Genomic DNA, 21,181 nt, shown 5'->3' with positions numbered 1-21,181 from the left:
TCCCAGAATTCTCCTTGTCTGCTTGCTCCACTTATACTTCCTGCCTTGCTACTGGTCAATCAGCGTTTTATTTATCAGCCAATCAGAGCAACACATATTCACAGCATAAAGAATGACATCCCACAGCAGTACAGAGATTCTGATTTGTGTTATATAATTGTCAGCTCCTGGGTCTCAGAGAAGCCATATTTAGCTTTGTGTTGGTCAAACAGCTTGCGCAGGGCACTGATGTAAAGTTCCATGTACTTTGCCACCGTCTCCTTGTCGGGATCATGGATCTTGGGGACTGGTAGGGGTTCTCCAACTAAGGAGGAGAAGAGACAAGTATCAGAGTCCCTACTCCAAGGACACTACGCACACCTCAGTAGGGGAGCACATTCCCACAGTATCTGGGGCTGTCCCCCTCCCTTCATTCTTTCCCCTTGTTCTGGATCTCATTCTCTGGTCATTTATGGTTCACCAATGTTCCAGAGAATGAATGCAAGCACAGGAAAGAGTTGAATGAATGAACCTGAATAATGATGTTTCTCTGACAGCTGGTGAGCTCTGTCCCCCCACCTGTGATGGCCCCAAGTGTTAGCTGTTTGGTTGTCCTTCCTACCCTGCTTTCAGCCACACCTACTGCAATTCCCTTAGGGTACTCTGGATGTGAGCCAGGTTGCCTGGGGATTGGTGGATGACTTGCAGTGGGAGACCTAGAACTTGAGTGGCCTAGAAAAAGTAGAAAACTCACCAACGGTGGTAATTGGATGATTGAAAGGCAAAAAGCCCCAGGATCCCCGAGTGAGGCCCCTGCCATGGAAAGTACAGAAATTTAGGCCTAGGATTTTTTTGCCAATTTTCTGGAAGTTTTTTTGGAAGAACCTTAGCCATGTGCCTTCAGGGAAGGTCTCTTGGTTGTAAACCTCATTCTCACCAAAGGTGTAAGAAGGGACAACATAAGCCCTGCAAAGAGAGGGACAGCAGAATGAGATCTTCATTGAGGCAAAATCTCCCCCAGCAACACTCTCCGTGGTGGGAAACATCCCCAACCTCCAAACAACAGGACAAGATTTCAAGCACCCAGACACCCCCAGCCCTGTGTCTCATTCCTGCCGTACCACCTCTTCCCAGTGGAACTTCAGTGTGGCTGCTGTACCTCAGCCCCGATGGGAAGGAGGAGGCTCAGGAGATTTAGCATCTTCATTTAGCATCCAGCATGAGCTCCCCAAACTGCACAAGCATGCATGACACTCCTCTCTTAGTTCTCCCAGAGTGCCTCGCTGTAGCCCTCACTGCTTAGCACAAGCTCAGTGTCCTGGCCCTTCCTGTGTGGCCAGGTTCCCCACTACTTAACCATAGTCAGTGTGCCAAGAGTTCTCTCACTTCGTCTGTGTGTTCTACTCCCTCTGCGATTCTCTCTTTATGTAGCAAATCCATTTTGCCTTTCAGTACTCTCTTCTAACCACATCTCCTCAAAGAAATCATTGATCACCCCTGATTTCCACTGTGGATTTGTTATCCCCCAGCTAGTGCTCCCCCTTATCCTGCTTCCACCACTCGGTGCCCTGCCTCACAGTCCTCTCCTTACCTGTCTGACCAATCAGAAGTGAAAAGCCTGACAGTTCTCATTGAACGCCTGGGGGCTGGTCTAGGGTAGTGCTGTATAGATCACCTGGTTCCTCATCGAATGCCTGAGTTTTCACTTTTGTTTGGTTGTTTACTGTATTGTTTTTGAGATGCTGGAGATTTAACCCAGAATCTTGCACATGCCAGGTAAGCACTTTATCACTAGGAGGAACCCCAGACCTATAAATTATTTTTTTTAAGTTGGAGATAGGATCTTGCCAACTTCTCCAGGCTGGTTTTTAACTTGTAGTCTTCCTTTTCCAGATTCTAGAATAAGGGGGATTACAGGCAAGAGCCACGATGTCTGGCTCTTTTCCCACTTTTGTCCGATTGGCAACTCTTACTCTTATTTTAACTTTAGCACAGTTCAGATGTCACTCTCCGATGAAGCCTCCAGTCTGGGCCAAGGTCTTTCTATAAATTGGTGCCCCCATAGCAATTTGTATGTCTCCCTTATCATATATCATTTATCCAACACATTTCCATTGAGTTCTCTTTTTTTGGTTTTTTGAGACAGGGTTTCTCTGTGTAGCTTTGTGCTTTGCTTTTCCAGGAACTCGCTTGGTAGACCAGGCTGGCCTTGAACTCACAGAGATCCGCCTGGCTCTGCCTCCCGAGTGCTGGGATGAAAGGCGTGTGCCACCACCGCCCAGCCCCACTGAGTTCATTTTTATGTGCCAGCTCTGTTTTAGGTCATGGGGATACATCAGTGAACACAAGGGATGAGGAAAAATCTCCATACTCATAGTGTTTGCTAGCTGTGAAGGAGCAGGCAATGGGGAGAAGAGTGAGGAGGGAAGTCAGGGCAGTGGCTGAAGACCAGTTTCTTCAAGATCTTCTGCTCCGTGTGACATGGGAGTCATTGGAGCATTTTGAGATAGGATATAACTCGACTCATGGTTACCAGGATCATTCTAGCTACAACTGGAAATAGAATCTTTAAGGTAAGGGAAGCAGTTCCAAGTATTGAAACGGTCCAGTAGAGAGATAATGGGTGCTTAGACTATGGGGATGGCAGTTGAGATGGCAAGTAGCTGGATTCTACATATGTTTTGTTATGATATGTGCATGTATTTGTCATCGACATTAGACTGTGAGTCCACAAGCACCTGGTATTGTTTATTCCTGTATTTCAATGTCCCATACTAAGCCTGACACACAGTAGGTATTTGACAGCTGCTGAAGACACTCTCTGGGGGCATCCATCCTCTGAATACCCAGACAGTACCTTCATTGCCCTTGGATGCTTCTCAGGGCCTCCCAGCCAATGAGTTAATACAGAACAAAGCCACTCTCTCCTAGAGCCCCAGACTAATGGACCTTTCTCTGCTCTTCTTTCCCGGACTTCAAGATCTAACCACCAAATGTTTGGAGGTCCAAATACCCCCAAGGCATAATGCGAAGGGTAAAAGAAAGTATCTAGCAGGTTTCCCAGAGAGGGTGTCATTGTAGATAGAGTTACAGAGGGCCTAAGGCACCATGACAAGCGAGTCCTTGAACCTAGGGACCCACCCTGTCTTCAGTGCTAGCTTCACAAAACCTTTACGCTTTTTGAGGTAGACTGTGGAGACTCCTGGGCGGCACAAGAGGGCTTCAGAAGCTCCACCCACCACAATGATCACAGCATTGCCTGAGCCTCTCTGCATCAGCTTGTGCTTCAGGGCCAACTCACTCACTGGACATATACCTGTGAAAGCAAAGAGTCAAGTGGAGAGAGTGAACTTGGTGTCTAAGTGTGGAAGAAGGTTTCTCCCAGGTTCTTCCTGCTGCAGACAGTTACCACCTTCTGCCTTTGGGCTTCATGTCTTGGGTTTACCCTAGCCTGAGAAGGTATCTTTAGTGGCAACTGCTTGCTTGCCTTGGTAGGACTCTACAGTAAGGGCTATCCTGATTTTCTCCACCTGCTTCCACTCATAGTCTCCTGTCTTCCAGATGAACCCTTTCCATTCCTACCCACAGACTGTAGAGCTATCTTTCTCTCTGTCCAGGCTGACCACTCCAGAAACCCTCCAGATCACTTCTGGAGGTGATCAGGCTAGCCACCACCAGTGTGCTTCCTCCCTAAGAGCAAGCTGCCAAAAGGATCCATTAACTAGGATTTTGGGTGAGCAGGCAGACCAAGCCAAATCGAAATGGAGATGAACAATGGAAGGTAGATGACATCCTGATGTTCTACAAAAGCTGCAGATGTTCATCACTTTGAAATCCCATTTTTTTTTTTTGCATTGAATTCATCTTCTTTTCTCTACTGGGATGGCAGAATTTGCATCCAAGGTCTAGCCACTGAGAGAAACACTTGCTACATGGCCATACTAACCTAAGAGAAGGACTGAAACATCATCTGGGATTCCCCTCAAGATAAATGTAGCTTACCTTTAGTTTGCCCTCAGTTCTTTTCTGATGTCCAGAAAGATATTCATCCAGAGAGAAGGGAACCTGTCATGGTACCCTGGTTTGAGGAACTGAGAAGTTGTCCTGGATTCTGATGGATAACTGTCCTTTATCCTTTGGCATAAGCAAGGATTGAGGGATACCCAGGAGATGAAGGACATGGACCGAGATTGTGTGTACTAACTGGTATGAGAGACTTTATACTACCTTTAAGGTTCCTTGACAGGAGAGCTGAGAGAAGCCAGTTGTCATCCCAGAAAAGAATCTGGCATGTTTCCCCCTGTATTCCTGTTTTTACTCTCTTCTTTCCATTTGGGCTTGATTCTGCACTTAGCCTTCTGATTACCCTTTGTAAGGAATCTTGGCAACTTGTGAATGTCTATAACTTCCCCTGCTGCCCAATCAAACTGCCTCTCAGACTTCGTATGGAAACTGATGCTGAGACACATAATCCTGATACTGGCTGGACTCTTTTTTAAAAAAAAAATCAATCAAGTATTCTATCACAGAGTGACTGTTGGGGCTTACTGGGGTAGCATCTTGAGCTGGATTTCAGAATGGGATGATTTCTTGTACTCACCCATGGACATTACATACTCTCGCACAATTGGGATCCAGAAGATCCCTTCCAAGGTTGCTAAAAAGGGAGTGATAGATGGGAAAATCTTGGAAAAGCCAGTGGCCTCAGTAGCATAGTTGATGAAAGCACCAAAGGAGAGAACGCCATGGGGGTGGTTGACAATGATGTAGTTGTGTTTGGGAGCAAGGTCATGGGTCTTCACCAGCTGTTAGAGGAAGATTGAGGGAGATGATCAAGCAGAAAGAAGAAAGGATGTGAAAAATTCAGAGCCAAGCCAACAGCCTTAACTCCTTGCTCGCTTGGATGTTATTGTCATAGAGATCCCCAGGGATCGTGGTGCTAAGAGATGCTGGCTTGGGTTGGACAGTGTAGGGAGGTATTGTTCCTGTCTCCTCACCTGTACATCTATTTTGGGTTTATTTTCTACATTATGCTGCTAGGCCTTTGCCTTCACTGCTGGCCATCAGAGCCCTTGAAAACCTGGATCTCAATAGGGAGTGGGAGTTCAAGCAATAAGGAGCAAGGGAATCCAGAGGAAAGGTGGGCATCCAGAGGTAAGGTGGGCATCCAGAGGAAAGATGAGCATCCAGAGGAAAGGTGGTTACCTTTACTGGGAAGTAGCTTTGGAAATACTTCCAGAGGGTCCAGTTTCGTACCCAAGCTGAACGCCTACCATCTGGGGACAGAGAAAAAAAAAAAAGAAGAGCCAGAGGACTATTACCCCTCCCAGAGGGGAAGAGTTTGGCCTATGCTCCTCAAGATACAGAAGCAGCCTCCTTTTTAGTCTCTTAAAGCTGCATGGGCAGCCAGACTTTTTTCTCCTCTTCTCATTGCGCCATCCACCTCCCTCTTCTCTGTCCCTATGACTCCACCCTTAGCACAGAAGGGACCACAATTCTGCTCACATCTCTTACCTCGACTGTGGGTGTTCCAGTCATAGAGAAGCCAGGTTAAGGTGAGCACAGATAAGAGCCATAACCTAGTGAACAGCAGGAAATAGGGTATACCCAAGATGGGAATAGTTCCTGAGGAGATACAAGCAATATATGTCCTTCAGTTTCTCTCAAGGCTTGGTACACCTCTCACAATCTCACATCATTTCTGCCTCTACACTAAGAGAGCAGACAAGGCTGCTATGGGGACCGTTTCCCCCATAGCCATTGCCTATCCCTTGCTTTGGCTCAGGCTGCTGTCTGGGTCCTTGGATATGGGTTCTCCTGAAGCCTGAGTTCTTGTCCAAGGAAACAGCAGAAACCACGAAGTTCTCAGAGGAGGTCTTTGGCTGGAGTCAAAGGCCAGAACTGCTTGGAAAAAGGAAAGAGCAGCACATTGGGCTGGTGGCTGATTATCCTCACCCTGGCAGTTCAGAAAGTTCCTTATAAAAGCTTGATTTTCCTTGCTCTGTTGAACTGGTAAAACCATGCATTCTGAAGGTAGAGGCCTACCAGCAGTGTCCAGGCAGCTTGATGCTGAGAAGAAAGTGTAGATTAGAAACTGCTTCATTGTATTTATTTTGTCTCCTTCAAAGGGTTGCAAAATGTTCAGACTTTTAGCAAAGAGACACCGCAGACTACAAAATGCAAACATGTTATGTCTTAGAGCAGTAACATAACAAATTTTTATTAAATAAATATTTATTTATTAAATAAAGCAAGCAAACAAAATCATTTATTTAATTATTTATTTCTCCTGGGATAGAACCCAGGGCCGTGTTCCTACCAGACAAGTGCTCTACCACTGAACTACATCCTCAGCAATGGGCTCCACTTTAAGTCAGCATAAAGTCTTAGGACACTTGCACTGAGTTCCTCCAGAGTGCGGCTCACAGAGACACTTATGTTGTCAAGACATCAACATTAGCCAAGGTTAACGATAACATACCCATTCTGGAAGCTGAGGTGCAGTCCTGGTTCTGTTTGCTTCCATTTTAAAATGAGACCTCTTTAAGTTGCCCAGGCTAACCTGGAACTCATTCTGTAGCCCAGGCAAGCTTTGAACTTGTGGTTCTCCTGCCTCAGCTTCTAGAATGGGTGGGATTATAGAACGGTGATGCATACCATTAACCTTGGCATTCAGGAAGTAGAGGCAGGCAGACATCTGTGAGTTTGAGGCCAGCCTGGTCTATAGAGTGAGTTCAAAGATAGCCAGAGCTACATAGTGAGACCCTGGCTCAAACAGACAAAAACAAACGAGCAGAGACACTAACCCAGCAGGGGTGTTTTTGAGATGGTGTCTTGGGGCTAGTCAATCCAGTGTTGAGGAGCCACTATGAAGAGGAGAGGGTATTCTGATGTTTGCTTCAGCTAGTGCTGCTGTGGCGCTGCTGCCATGGCCTTGCCCCAGGTCTTCAAGATGTCTACGAGGTGCAGATTTTCTAAGCCTCTCTGACTCCCATAGCAGTCTGCTGTCAGGGTTCCTACGCACAGGGAAAGGGGAGCTCCCCAGATCATGCCAACTCCTCTGATATGGACTCTAAACTGACTCCACTGCCTCGTGAAGTTCCCTGTTTTACTTTACTGTTTAAGCTGGAACTACCTGGGCACCACCTACCTCTTCTGATGGCTATTCTCTAGCTGTCTCCAGTCTCCAGTCTGCTCGTAGACTCTAGCAGACCATTCCTGTATGTCACCACCGTCTTCTGACCACAAATGTGGGATTTCAAGAGGGAGAAGAGCTGGTGTGGTGGTGGACACCAGTGATCTTAGCAACTGGGAGGTAGAGGCAGGGGGACCAAGACTTTAAGGATGTCCTTGGATACCTCATGAGCCTGGGCTATGTGAGACTATCTCAAGAGGGGGGAAGAGAGAGAGAGAGAGAGAGAGAGAGAGAGAGAGAGAGAGAGAGAGAGAGAGAGAGAATGTGGAAAAGCTAAAGATCATGGAACAAGAAGTTCCAGGACATAAGGATATCTAAGGAGGTGATGCTGGATAATGTGTGTGTGTGTGTGTGTGTGTGTGTGTGTGTGTGTGTGTGTGTGTGTGTGATCTATGGGGGACAACTTTTGGGAGTTCTCTACCACTGAGGTGCAGTCCTGGTTCTGTTTGTTTCCATTTTAAAATGAAACCTCTTTAAGTTGCCCAGGCTAACCTGGAACTCATTCTGTAGCCCAGGCAAGCTTTGAACTTGTGGTTCTCCTGCCTCAGCTTCCAGAATGGGTGGGATTATAGGTTTATACCACCAGACCCAGCTCTCCCATGTTTCCTACTGAAAAATGGAAAGTGTTCTGTTTCACGTTTAGATCTATGGGCTGTTCCAAGTTGTTTTTTGCACATGTGCAATGTGGCACATGCTTATCTACACACTTGCAAAACTAAATTAAAGTGTAATAAAATTAATAATAAAAAGACAGTGATTTTACATCACTATTATGTGAAATTTCTTACCTTTATGATTTCTTCTGTTGTTATTTTTCAGTAGGCAAAAGCTTTTGTGGCTCGGTGTGATGTCATTCACCTTTAATCCCAGCACTCAGGAGGCAGAGGTAAGAGGATCTCTGTGATTTTGAGGCCAGCCTGATCTACATAGTGAGTTCCAGATCAGCCAAACACAAACAAAAAAACACAAACAAACGAAGCATTTCTAAAACTCTGAATTCTGTTTCCCTCATGTCTACTAGGGATTGAAGCTAGGACCTCATGTATGCTATACAAGCATTCTACCACTAAACTATGTCCCCAGGCTGAAAGTCTGAATCTTCTAAGGGTGGCTCATCTACCCCTAAGAGTTAGAGCACCCAACTTGCAGTTAAAAATGTGATTTACAGCCACCTTTCAGCCCATTTCAACATATGACCCAAATAAAGTCTGCACAAAAAGCTGCTCCAGGCCACATTTTCCAGTCTTCCCACTTTGTAGAACTGTAGTGGTATCAACCCAATTTCTTTTGACATGAAACTTTTGGTAGCCTTTGATGAGCGTGACCACTGGCAGTTCCCCATCTCAGCCAAAACAGGATCCATAGGCCCTGGCTTGCAAAGCCCTCACAGAAAGTTATGTGCAAGCAGCAATAGCTACCATGCAACAAAGGTGTGAGTCAGCAGCAGCTGTCCTGCAGCACCCAGATATCCTGCACAGAATCCAGGTGCAGGTCACTGACGATGTCAGGTGGCCAACCCAGTCAGCTGTATGAAGGCACATTTGGGCTCTGAGTTAACCTCTCTGGTTTGGAGGAGACAGGCAAGCAGGCCCTGGCCAACTGCAACGGTATACCCATTTCCTGGAAGGCTTCACAGTACTTCTTATTTAGAACCCTGTTTTGTTGGGAATTTTTGTTTTCTCCAGATAAGTTCATGTCATCTACTAACAGACAATTCCACTTCTTTTTCAGTTTTGATGTCCTTTATTTCTTTTCCTTTCCAAATTGCCCTAGCTAAGAATTCTAGTACTCTATTAACTAGAAAGGATAAGAGTGGACAAAGAATCATCTTCTCATTGTACACTGAGTATGATTGCAGCTGTGGGCTTTTTACATGTAGCCTTCACTATGCTGAGATACATTCCTTCTATATCCAATTTGGTGAGAAATTTTACCTTGAATAAAAATTGAATTCTGTCAAGTTCTGGTTTCTGTATTTATTGAGACAACTGTGTGATTTTTAATTTTTCTTTGTGTTAACGTTGTGACAAGCATTGACTGATTTTAACATGTTGAAATGGACATATTCACATTGCAGGGCATTTGATCACAGTGAATAGTGTTGACAGACTTTTGGCTTTGGTGGCCAGTGTGTTGCTGAGGACTCCTGCTTCTGTGCTCATCAGGGATATGGGCTTCTAGTACCCTTGTAGCACAGTGATGTTGACTTTGTAAAGTAGTTGGACGCCTTCTCCTCTGTAGCTTTTTGGGAAGAGTTTAAGAAATGTTGATAACTCTTCAACATTTTGGTAGAGTTTAGAGACAGTGTCCTCTGGTTCTGGCCTTTGATTTGTGGAGAGGTTTTTGACTACTGACTCTTTATTAATATATGCACATTTTTTGATTGCTATAGTTTTTATTTTTCTGTGGTTCATACTTGCTAGGCTGTGTATGTCTAGAGATTTATCCACTTTGCTTAGATTATATAATCTGTTGTTTGTATGATACTTTTCATAGCAGTTTCTTGAGATGCCCACTCTTTCTCTGGTGGTAGCTATAATGTCTCTTTAATTTTTAAATTTCAGTTAATATTCCCTTCTTTGTTGGTTCATCAGCTAACACTTTGCTAATTTCATTTTTATCTTCAAGAGACTAACTTTTGCTTTTGTTGATATTTTCATTTCATTTATTTATACACTGATCTCTGTTCTTTCTTCTTTGTGTTATCATCAGTGAACCTGGCTTCTACTGCTTCTAATTCCCTTGAAGTAGAAACTTAAGTTTCTTGTTATTTGAGATCTTTATTTTTTCTTTAGGTAGGTGTTTATCTACATAAACTTTTTGTTGGATTTATAAGTATTTGATTTGAGGAAATATTTAATGGCATTGATTATTAAATATCTATTTTCAGTTGCTTCTTATTTTGACCCCCTCCCTTCTCCCCTCCTTCTGTCCTTCCCTCCCTCCCTTCTTGCCTTCCCTCCCCCCAACCCCCTCAAATGGGACCTCATTGTACAGTTAGTCTAGACTGGCCTTGACCTAACAATCTTCCTACTTCAGCCCACTGAATGCCTAAAAAACGAATAAAAGAAGAAAAAACAAAAACAAAAATACACAAGCACATGAATAGGCCATAAGTTCCTTAGGACTGTTTTTCTGGGTAATCATGCTATCTGCAAACGTTTTACTATCTGGTCGCATTTGCTAGAATTTTTAGTGTGTTAATACAAGTACTGAAGGCGCTTCTCCCCAGTCTTAGAGATTGTGTTCTGTGGGGGTTCTTTAGTTTGACAATGTTCTTTTCTAGTCCTAGTTTGCCAAGTGGTAATTTTTTTTGTCTTGATTTTTCTTTTGGTGTGTGTGGTACGCATGCATGTGTAGGTACACATGTGTGGGTGCATGTGTAAGCACAAGGTTGATGTCACTTGTCTTCCTTGATTGGTCGTAGGGTTGCTCTCTGAACCCAGCCACATCTGGTCGAGCTTGCCAGTGTACTCCAGGGGTTTCCTGTTTCTGCTTCCTGAGTGCAGGGACTCCAGGTAGCTGACACACCTGTCTGGCTCTTATGTGGATTCTGGGGATCCAAACTTCAATCTACATGCCTGTGCAGCTAATGCTTTATCTGTGGAACCCTTGTCCAAGCTCCTTTGTTTTACTTATTTTATTTATTTTTTAGATTTTTTTGAGACTATAATACAACTGTCTACACTGAGTTAGAACCATAGCTTCCCTTGAGTCAGTTAATGATTTCTGCCAGTTCTGCTCCCCACTTCTAGGCTACCACCTGGTCAAAGCCATCATTATCTCTCTAGGTGAGTACCAGCGTCTTTGAAGCCAGCTCCCTGCTTTCACTTGGATCTGGGTGCAGCCAGTACAGTGAATTTAAATCGGATTCTGTCACTGTGCAGCACAGAACAGGAGTATGTGTCAAAAAGGCATGTCTGTGACTTTGTGAGTACTTATTGGCTCTCACTTAGCTATAAATGTAGAAAGTTAAGAGAATAAATGGCCTAAGTATGGTGGTGTATGCCTTTAATTGCAGCGCTGGGGAGGATTTACAGATGTGTTAGGAAAGTGTCCATTAGGAAAGAAGCCTCGTCTCTTGAGTTTGGTCTAGTGGACCCTTTGTGATCCAGTCCCTGGCTTTTCCACTATACTGTTTTAAGCCCTTCAGCTATTCCTGATACTGAGCTTCAGGGCTTCTCTGCATGCTGGCTTCTTTGCCAGCCCACCATTTCCTTAGCTGTTTGCTAGGCTAGCTCCTAATCACTTTTCAGACGTCAGGATAAATGTCATGTGTTCAATAATTTGAGGCCACCTTTGACATTTTTCCTTTTCCTAAATGAAGAAATATCTTCCACTCATGTCACCCCCCCCCCCCCCACATCTCCATTGCTTACTGCTACGCTCTGGGAGCTGATGCCTTCCTGTCTCCACTGTAGCCTTCCGTCTGTCTGCAGCTGCTTTTGGAAGCTGCTCCTCACCATTTCTGAAATGCACAGTTCTATGCCTGCCTTTTCCAAAAGCCACCAATACTTTCCCGGTGCTGAGCAAATCAAGTCTCAGCATATTTACTGAGTTCTCTCCTCATCAGACCCAAGTATTTGCTAGCCCTGTCTCGCAGTATCTGCCCTCACACTTCCTGTGCTGTTTTTCTGTATTTCTCGGGCTGTAGTTCCCTCACCACTTGCAGGGACACAGGGTGATATGAGGTGGTAGTGTATGGATGGGATGTTTTTTGAATATATAATGACTAAAAATGAATTCATGGTAGTGTTATAAAGACTTCAGTTAAAACAAATTATTCAGACTACAGAAATTGTTCCTTTCACAAAAGCATTATGTTAAGTAGCATAGATGGTACACACAGCTGTGGAAAGAACCAGAAGGCTGAAGTAGAGGCATCAGGTGGTGTCCAACCACCTCAATCCATTTCTCATTCAGCCTTCAACTTACCACATATGTATGCAACCATTTTGTTCTTTTATTTTGATTACTTTCTCCCCAACTTTCTGCCTACCAAATTTCTTTCATTCTTCAAGGCTTACCTTCAAAAATACTTCCTTGACATCGTATCTTTGATGGTTCCTCAGGCAGGATGAAAAGTTTCCTTCTCTGCACATTTGCAACGTAATACTTGTGCCTCTGTTTGTTACTGTTTTATTGTGTTTGCTTGTATAATTAGTACCACATCTGTCTGGCTAGCTCCCCATTAGACAGCAATTAGCACATTGCAAAGCATGGGGCAATGGCTCAATGACAAACTGTTGCTACATAGAGTTGTATAGTATCATCTGGATTTCCACATTCTCCAAGTGGCAGGGGAAAGTTAACAGGATGAAAAACACCTGTGACCTTATTCTCAACAAGGTAATGCCTTCTACAGCTTTGTGTGCTTATCAGGCCATAGCGGCTGGCTGTTCTCAAGTATTAGCCCAAACCCTTCTAGGTAGAAACATCATGCTTCAGGGCAATGGCCAAAGTCTGAGAGTTGGTGGTTGGCTCAGTGCTTTCAGAAATCCAAGAACAGAGTTAGATTATCCAAAAGAAATTTCTGTGCTTCTTTAGATTTTTTTTCTATTGAAACTAAGTCAATGATAAATACTACTTGTCAGAGTAGATGTGAATAAAATAATTGAACAAGCATTAGCTGAGCCTACCCCTACAGAAATCTCTGTGCTGAAGATCAGGAGGAGATTGTCAGAGACAGGAGGAGAAAGGTGAAAGGATTAAATGTGGAAGTGGAAATAAACATAGCCTGAAATGCAGAGTGCTGAACAGTTGATTATGAAACAGTGCATTTGGCACCCAGTGTGCATTCTTATTTAATCCTCTCACTGCCTTGGGAGGTAATGACTTATTATCTTATTGTAATATTAACTGAATAACTTAGAACCTCACTTTACAGATGAATGAATGAAGGCTCAAAGAAGACACATATCTTTTATTCCAAGTCTTGAGAAAAAGGAGATTACATTTGTTGGGTCTCTACTAAGTATCTGACACTATGTGACAAGAGCTATTTGAAGTACTTCTCCGTGTAGCTCATATCAATAGACACGGAAAACAAAGTTCCCGCCTCCCAGAACCTCTAGTTCTTATGTGGAAGATACCTCCCAAGATGAGCTTCAGTTGGCAGAGGAAATGAGCAAGGAAGAGCTTGAGTGAAGTCCCAGGTCTCTGAGTGACATCCTAACCCACTGAAGTACATAAAGGGGCCACAGAATAAGTTGGATCTGGGAAGAAAGCTGCAGAGATGAGTCCTGATGCTAATTGGTGTAAGTCAGGAAAAGATAAGAAGCAGAGAAATGGTAAAGATCCCATTAACTGCAGGATGGGTTTGGGATAACTGTGGGAAAAGGAAAAACCGTAGGCAGGGAGTTGGGTGAAAGGGGTTCTGGGATTCATACGACTGGGAATGGAAATCTGAACAAGGCTATGGTTTCTCTAACCAATTTGAAAACTGCCAGGGAGGTCAAATGTGATGACACATGCCTGTTATCCCAGTGCTTGGGAAGCTGCGCTTTATAGTGAGCCCATCTCAAAAAATAAATTAATTAATAAAAATAAAATAAAAAAGAAAAAGAAAAGGGGAAAAACATGCCACGGGGATTGAGAATTTTCAGCCCAATCCAGTTAATTGGATGTAGGAACGCTAGGGCCTAGTGAAGGATATCTTGTCTGGGCCTGCAGAAACGCATCAAATATGTTCAATTTTCTAGGACTCCATTATCACTCCCCTTGAAGGTACAATGAAATCAGAGTCTCAGTTGCCTGTGTTTGAAGCACTCCTCATGTCTCTTTGGATCAAAGGCAAGGCTGACAGTCTCAAGAGGCTGTACTGGGGTCTGAAGGTATGACTGAACGTTCATGTGTGGAAACTAGATCGATGTACAGGTTTTAAGAGATGGGGCCTTTAAGATAGATTACTGCTGTTATTTCTGGAGCAGGCTCCTGATAAAGATGAGTTTTGCTTTCTCTTGCTTCTCTCATTCATGCATACTCTCTTATTCTTCTAATTTCTACCAGGGGATGACACAAAACAGCCCTTTCCTGATGCTGGCACCTTGATGCTGGGTGTTCCGCTCTCCAGTACCTAGGCAAAATACTATTATGTATGAGTTGCTCAGACTGTGGTATTTTGCTATAGCAACAAAAAATAAAGACAGATGGGACAGTGGAGCTCCAAATGATGTCAGTTTCTATAATAAAAAGGAAGAAAATGAACACGAATTGTTGGTTTGCAGAACAGCCGTAAGCGTCAGGAAGTATGTACTGTATCTATGGTAGAGGCGACTTCTGACCCACTAGAAGTCACATAGAAAACGGCAGTCTTTTGTGCATGGGATCTTGTAGCAAGTAAGTGGAAGAGCTGAACTGTCTGACACCCAAGACTAGGTCCTGTTTTTTGTAGAATCAAAAATCAGAAGAAGGCAAGCACTCCCACAAAAAGGATGACTAAAGGAAGGCAGAAACATGGAGCTAATGGTTTCTATCAAGGAAGATGAAATCTAGGAAGATAATATATTTAATGTCACGTTTGCTCCTATGAAAAAGAAAAGAATCAGTTCTTATTCTCATGGAGCTTATTGGGTAGAGGGGAAAACTGGGGTCTGCAACCAATAAAGTCCTTGAATGTTACAATTTAATGGATAAAGGGTAGGTTCTGGTTAAATACTACATACCTTAGTAACTTTTTTTTTTTTTAAATAACGGTGTCTTTCTTTTGAGACAGGGTCTTACTATACAGTCCTCACAAGCCTGGAACTCAAAATGTAGCCCAAGGCTAGACTCAAACTCATGGTTTAATTGTCCAAGTGCTGGGATTACAGGCTTGAGCCACCATGCCCAGATGGGTCTCAACCTTTTGAAAGGTACTGATTTGGATACCACGCTTTTCAACGTCAATGCTGTTCGGAATGCCTTAGTGAAAAATTTGTTTTCCCTGCTCCTTGTTTGAAAGTTAATTTAATTTTTATAACTAAGATATAATGTTGTGGGTTTAATTTTTTAAGATTAAGAGATGCTGTCCAGTTTATTCTTGAAAAGTGCCTTACGCCTTCCAAAGTGGCACAGTCTAGAACAAATTACAGAGAAGATATGGGTCAAGTATTTTCCCTAAGGAGCAGCATTGACAGTCTAGGAAGGGCATTTACGATCCAATCAAGGAACTAGGCAGAAGTTAAGGGGTATGCTCCCACCCCTGTGAGTAAACTGCTTGAAATATAAGCTTTGCATAGGGAGACGAGCTGATGCAGGGTCAGAGCCAGAGAGTGGAGATGGTCAAGGATGCCCAGGTACTAAACTTGTACATCATAAGAAACTATTATTTTTGAACAGGAAAGGTATATGATCAGGTTTTTTTTTTTTTTTAAGGTTCTAGGCACTGGGAATCTATTTCAGTGGGAGCATGAGGTCTTGATTTTAATCCCCAAGACCGAAGACAGACAGACAGACAGACAGACAGACTGACTTGAGGGAGCATGCAGAATAGATTGGAGAGGGTGGAGACTAGAAACTTGAAGGCCAGAACTACTTTTCATAGCTCTGAGAGATGGCAAATCCAAGCCCAGAAGTCTAGTTAGTTTTTTTGAACTTGTTGGCTCTTTGCTCTTTACTCTTTGGGGGCCCACGACCCAACTCCCATATAAATACATGGAGGCTTATTCTTTCTTATGAATGTGTGGCCCTAGCTTGGCTTATTTCTAGCCATCTTTTCTTAAATTATCCCTCCTGTCTTTTGCCTCTGAACTTTTACCTTTCTATATACCCTTTTTCCTTCTTACTCCATGGTTTGCTGTGTAGCTAGGCGGCTGGCCCCTGGAGTCCTCCTCTGCTCCTTTCATTCCCCATCTTCTTCTCTCTTCCTATTTATTCTCTCTGCCTGCCAGCCCCACCTATCCTTTCTCCTGCCTTGCTATTGGGCGTTTAGCTCTTTATTAGACCATCAGGTGTTTTAGACAGGCACAGTAACACAGCTTCACAGAGTTAGACAAATACAACATAAAAGAATGCGACACATCTTTGCATCATTAAATATTCCAAATATAAACAAACACATCTTAAACTAATATTCCACAACAGAAAAGAGACACAGAGAGAACAAACCTCAGAAAGAAAGCTAGACCTCAGATGGCTGTCAGAGCTTCCATGTTCCCTAACTTATCTTCTCATCACCTCTTCTCACTCTCTCCATCCTACTTGTCCCTTTGTCTGTCTGTTCTCTTTCCAGTCTTCCCCATTTCCTCCAGCTAACATCCCTTGGCAGTTGATATTGGCTATGCTTCTGAATATCACTCGGACAGAAGCAGTGACCAGGTTCAGAATGAATAAAGGAAAGGGAGAAAGAGGAGGGGGGGACTTTTTTTTCTAATTTTTTTTTTTTGGAGTTGAGGATCGAACCCAGTGCCTTGTGCTTGCTAGGCAAACGCTCCACCACTGAGCTAAATCCCCAAACCTGGGAGGGAGACTTTTGCGTGAAGAACATTGCCTGTGGACCCAGAGAAGGGGACCATGATACTAAGCCGTATAGCAGTCCCACACTTGGTTGAAGTCCCACACTGAACCGTAATCCCACTCTGAGGTACTACCCCAGGACGCATGAGCTGCTCACCATGCCAGGCTGCTTCCCCTTCAGCCTCCTCGACCTGTTGTAAGATTTTCTTTACCTGGCACCCTCATATTCCTTTCTCATGGCTCTTTCAGTTATTATAGTCCACATTACAGTATAGTGATTTGAAATGTGTACAGTGGTTGAAATGTTCGTTTCTGTTAGTTGGTAACAAAGAACCTATAATTAGCTCATTGTTACAGTCTCAGCAAAGGCAGCTCAAGGTCTTACAATGAATATTTTCCTATTACTATTAATGAACAGATTTGAATATATTTGGCACCTCTGTGGACATTTTACTCTATTGGATGATTGCTTTGGTAATCTGCAGGACCCAGGATTCTTGAAATTTTTAGCATAATCAGCTAAAGAACAGAAACAGAATGTTATACAAATGATAATCAGTCTAAAACAAGTCAAGAAACACATGAAGATATGCTCAGTATCATTAGTCATTAGGAAAATGCAAATCAAAACTATAGTGAGGTTTCATTCCACACCCATTAAGCTAAGAGTATTGGTGATGATGCAGAGAAATCCAAACTCTTATGCACTGTTGTGAGAAAAATAAAATGGTGCAGCCACTGTGCAAATCAGGTTGGCAATTTCTCAAAGCATTACCAAATAAAATTGCCATAGAGTCCACAGATTCCTCTTTTTTTGTATATCCTAAGCATTCAAAAGCAGGGTTTCAAAGAAGTTATACACTCATACTTAAAATAGCCAAGAGGGAAAGATGCCCATTAATGAATGAATGAATACATGACATTTACTGTAGCCATAAAAGTGCTATTTGATTTAAAAAGGAAGTCCTGACATATGCTATCATGTGAATCAACTTTAAGACTTTGTTTTGTGAAGTAACAGTGACCACGGCATGATCGTCTAGAATAGGAAAGTTCCTATAAACAGAAAGTAGATTGGTGGTTTCCAGAGCTGGGTGAGAGGAACTTAGGAAGTCAAGGTTTGATGGGTACAGAGTTTCAGTTTAGGAAGATGAAAAATTTTGGACATGGTTGTAGAACATTGTGTAACACAGTAGTTAATGCAACTGAACTGCCGCTTAAAACAAGGAATTCTCTTTCTCTATATTTGTTGTAATGAAAAAAAAAAAAAAAACTTTAGCAACGCAGACCAAAAAAAAAAATTGCACTTTATGCTTCTGTGTTTTCACTGATGACACAATGGTGCCATCATGTGTCTCTAGCATTCCCATTCCACTCCTTCAACTCTTCTAGGATGACTGGGAGCCAGTGAGCTTTAGTGGGGAGGAGGCGTCTGCTGCCCTTGCCTTCTTGAGCTCTTACATATGGTATCACCTGATGGACCCTCTACTCTAGTACTGCTGGAAGACAGTGGCTTTTGAAAGGGAAAAAGGAAGAAAGAAAAAGAAAGCCTGAGAATTATTTTCTGGGAGCAAAGCAAAACCACTGTATTGGAAATAGCTGTCCAGAGTAGCCACACTATATGAGCACATGTGTTCAAGGGCCATACCAAGGTGACATCAAGCCTGAAAGTCCCCAGGCACACACATCTCCCTTCCTCTTCTGCTCTTCCCCATTCCTGTGCTCTTTCAGCCCTTTTCCCTCACCCTTTCTGAGGTCTAGACTTGAAACCCAACACCACATCTTTTTTGACCTTCTTCTGTCCTGTATTTTCCTATTGGAGGGGAAGAATGTATCCAAGGGGGGCTTTCTGAGAAAGTTCAAATAAAATGTAGAGGAAAACAGAAAGAAACTATGAAGGAATAAAAACAAAAGCTCTGCCCCAAATAACCTTTGTTCCCTTTCTTCCTGTTTCCCTTCTCTCTCCCTGTACCTCCTTCCCTTCCTCTGTCCTGTCTGTCTGTCTATCTCTCTCCCCCTCCCTCCCTTCCTTCCTGAGAAAGGGTCTTAGTTTATAGATATTAGCTTGGAACTCACTAGTCACTTTGTAGCCCAGGCTAGCCTTGAACTCACAGTAATCCTTCTGCCCAGGCCTCCTGAGTGATGGAATTACAGGTGTGAGGCACTAGTCCTGCCTGGTTTTAACTTCCTTTTCTTGAAAATGTATTTATCTCTTATTATTATTTACTATCATCATCATTATTTGTGTATGTGTATGATGTGTGATGCACAAGAATGTAGGGGCGCATCTACCATGTTGTGTGTGTGTGTGGAGGTCAGAAGACAACTTGAAGGAGTCAGTTATTGCCTTTAACTGTGGGTTCAGGGGCTTGAAGTTGGCTTGATCAGCAAGACCTTTTACCTGCTGAGAAGAAACTCACCAGGTTTAACTTCCTTTTCTTGACATAGCTAAAGTTAAACAGATGATGAGCTCAGCAGGATTTGATTTTAATGAAGCTTAGAAAGTCTGCATCTTCTAGAGGCTATAGGTCCCCTCTGACAGGCTGATGAAGTATACAAAATCCTTCTTTGAACAATATTCTTAAGTGCATCAATAAAATACATTACAAAAGCAGGGCACTATACTGAAACACAGCTATCACATCACTCACAATGTGATACAGCAGCATGTATGTTTCTTGCTCTATGAATTAAGAAACTAGCCTTAATGGAAGTTCTAATCTAATAACTACTGGAATTTTGAGGTCATCATCAGCATAAGCAAAGTTTTGAGATGGCTTTAACAAACAATCACTTGAATGAAATGCCAATCTCTACCTGCCAAACATCACAGGTGCTGCTATCATGTCTAAGGCTTATCACCTATATTCATCATTGAAGGAATGGAGCCAAATGACAAGAAAGCCACATTTCTTCCCACCAAGCTACCCCTGACTTCTTACTCTACAACCTCCTGCTTAAGAACCTCTGCTCTTATTCGGGAGGCAGAGGCATGTGGATCTCTGTGAGTTCGAGGCCAGCCTGGATTACAGAGTGAGTTCCAGGACAACCAGGGCTACACAGAGAAACCTTGTCTTGAAAACAAACAAACAAATAAAACCCCTCTGCTCTAACAGGCCATATAATTTGCTGGCCTCTATAGTTGACCTCCCAGAATGCCTTGGCTTCTGGCTTGATTCTGTGAGCCCATTAGCCCAACACTGATCATTGAGTCCACCAAACATGAGCTAGCTTTTCCTGAAGATCAAATGTCCCTCATATAGCCCTTGGACTTTTCAGCCCTTATACTTGGGAAATTACCTTAGATCTTTCCAGTAACACCAACCTATCAAGCAACCACCACTCTGGCCCACTGTTCAGTATGATTCTTTTTGGATCATGTGTAGGGGACAACTCATCAGAAGAGTGGGATAATATTTAAACCATAACTCCTGGCCTCTGGGCCTCCATGCCAGTCCATTCTCCAGAGGGGGTGGAGGGACCCAAGCAGGTGCTGGCACCAGAGCCTTCCTCATGTGGGGACTTCTTGGCCTCTTTCTGAATCTGTTCTCTGGCCCTTGACGTTTACTCACCTAAAATGACATAGAGTGGAATCCACTGTAAAACGGAGAGTGTCCGGAGGCCCTCCTGCAGATCTAGTCTGGAGAAAAAGACCATGGTCTCGGGGCTGCTTCACTGTGGCCAGAAGCCCAAGCAGAAGCCCTAAGCTACTGAGATGGAGCTGATGTCAGATGCTCTGTACTAATCTCTTATCATCAGGGCTGCTTAACCAGCAAGCTTTTGTCAGGCTTGCCCAAACCTTTCCTCCAGTTTGCTCCACCCCAACTTCCTACTCACAGAAGGTTGCACATGAAACTGTTTCCTTTCTGTCCATGGACCACTGATTTTGATGAGGCAACAGTAGCCTTGGGTAGCTTTGGCTGTTGGATGGCCTCTAGGTAGTTCAGGAGAAAAGAATGACTTTGTCCACCTTATCTAGAAGCTCTGCAAAGCAGCCTGCTGCTAGTACCTGCTTCAGAAAAGATAACGGGGCCACATGTGCTCCAGTGGCCAATCCTTCAGGTGAGAGCCACTCAGCCCAATAAAGCTGTTTTTCAGCATACATATCTACATTGCTCTATTTCCTCTTTGTGTCTCTGTTCCCAGGGGTTCTGGATCAGCAGCCAGACATCATATAGCAAAGCAGGAAAAACACTGCTTGAAGCCACAGCTTCACCACACTCCATGTGTGGCAGCATAATGGGTAGAATCATAGACTTCAGAGCAAGACAATAGGAGTTCAGATCTGAACCCTGACACTTATAAGTTAGTGCCTCCCCATGCCTTGGTTTACCCATCTGTAAAATGAGGACAATGAGAATGCCTGCTTCACTGAGTTATCTTGAGAATTAAATGAGTGAATGATCATGAGGTGCGCAGCACAAGACTTGGTGCACAGTTGGTAATTATTTCCCACAATTATCATTCTTTTCAATTTTTGTCTGTTGCCCATCTGTTTGTTCCTGTTTACCAGTCTTTGCAAAATTAAAGGCCATTCCAAAGTCCATATCTCAGGATTAATTTTTTTCCTGT

The 21,181-nt window shown here is 43.4% G+C and overlaps 1 protein-coding gene across 1 annotated transcript; it reads right to left on the bottom strand.

Annotated features, from left to right (window-relative positions):
• Window positions 1-126: 126 nt before the first annotated feature.
• Dgat2l6 (diacylglycerol O-acyltransferase 2 like 6) lies at window positions 127-20,363 on the bottom strand. Its single transcript, XM_036173908.1, has 7 exons — window positions 20,182-20,363; window positions 5,494-5,604; window positions 5,185-5,255; window positions 4,580-4,784; window positions 3,121-3,295; window positions 734-945; window positions 127-304 (listed from the first exon to the last, which is right to left on the bottom strand). The coding sequence occupies exons 1-7, from the start codon at window positions 20,264-20,266 to the stop codon at window positions 150-152; spliced, it is 1,014 nt and encodes a 337-aa protein (XP_036029801.1). The 5' UTR covers window positions 20,267-20,363; the 3' UTR covers window positions 127-149.
• Window positions 20,364-21,181: the final 818 nt, after the last annotated feature.

The sequence above is a fragment of the Onychomys torridus genome, chromosome X, assembly GCF_903995425.1.
Source record: "Onychomys torridus chromosome X, mOncTor1.1, whole genome shotgun sequence".
Lineage (NCBI taxonomy): Eukaryota > Metazoa > Chordata > Mammalia > Rodentia > Cricetidae > Onychomys > Onychomys torridus.
Note: the sequence above shows the minus strand (reverse complement) of the source record. Positions and strands in the feature narration are given on the sequence as shown.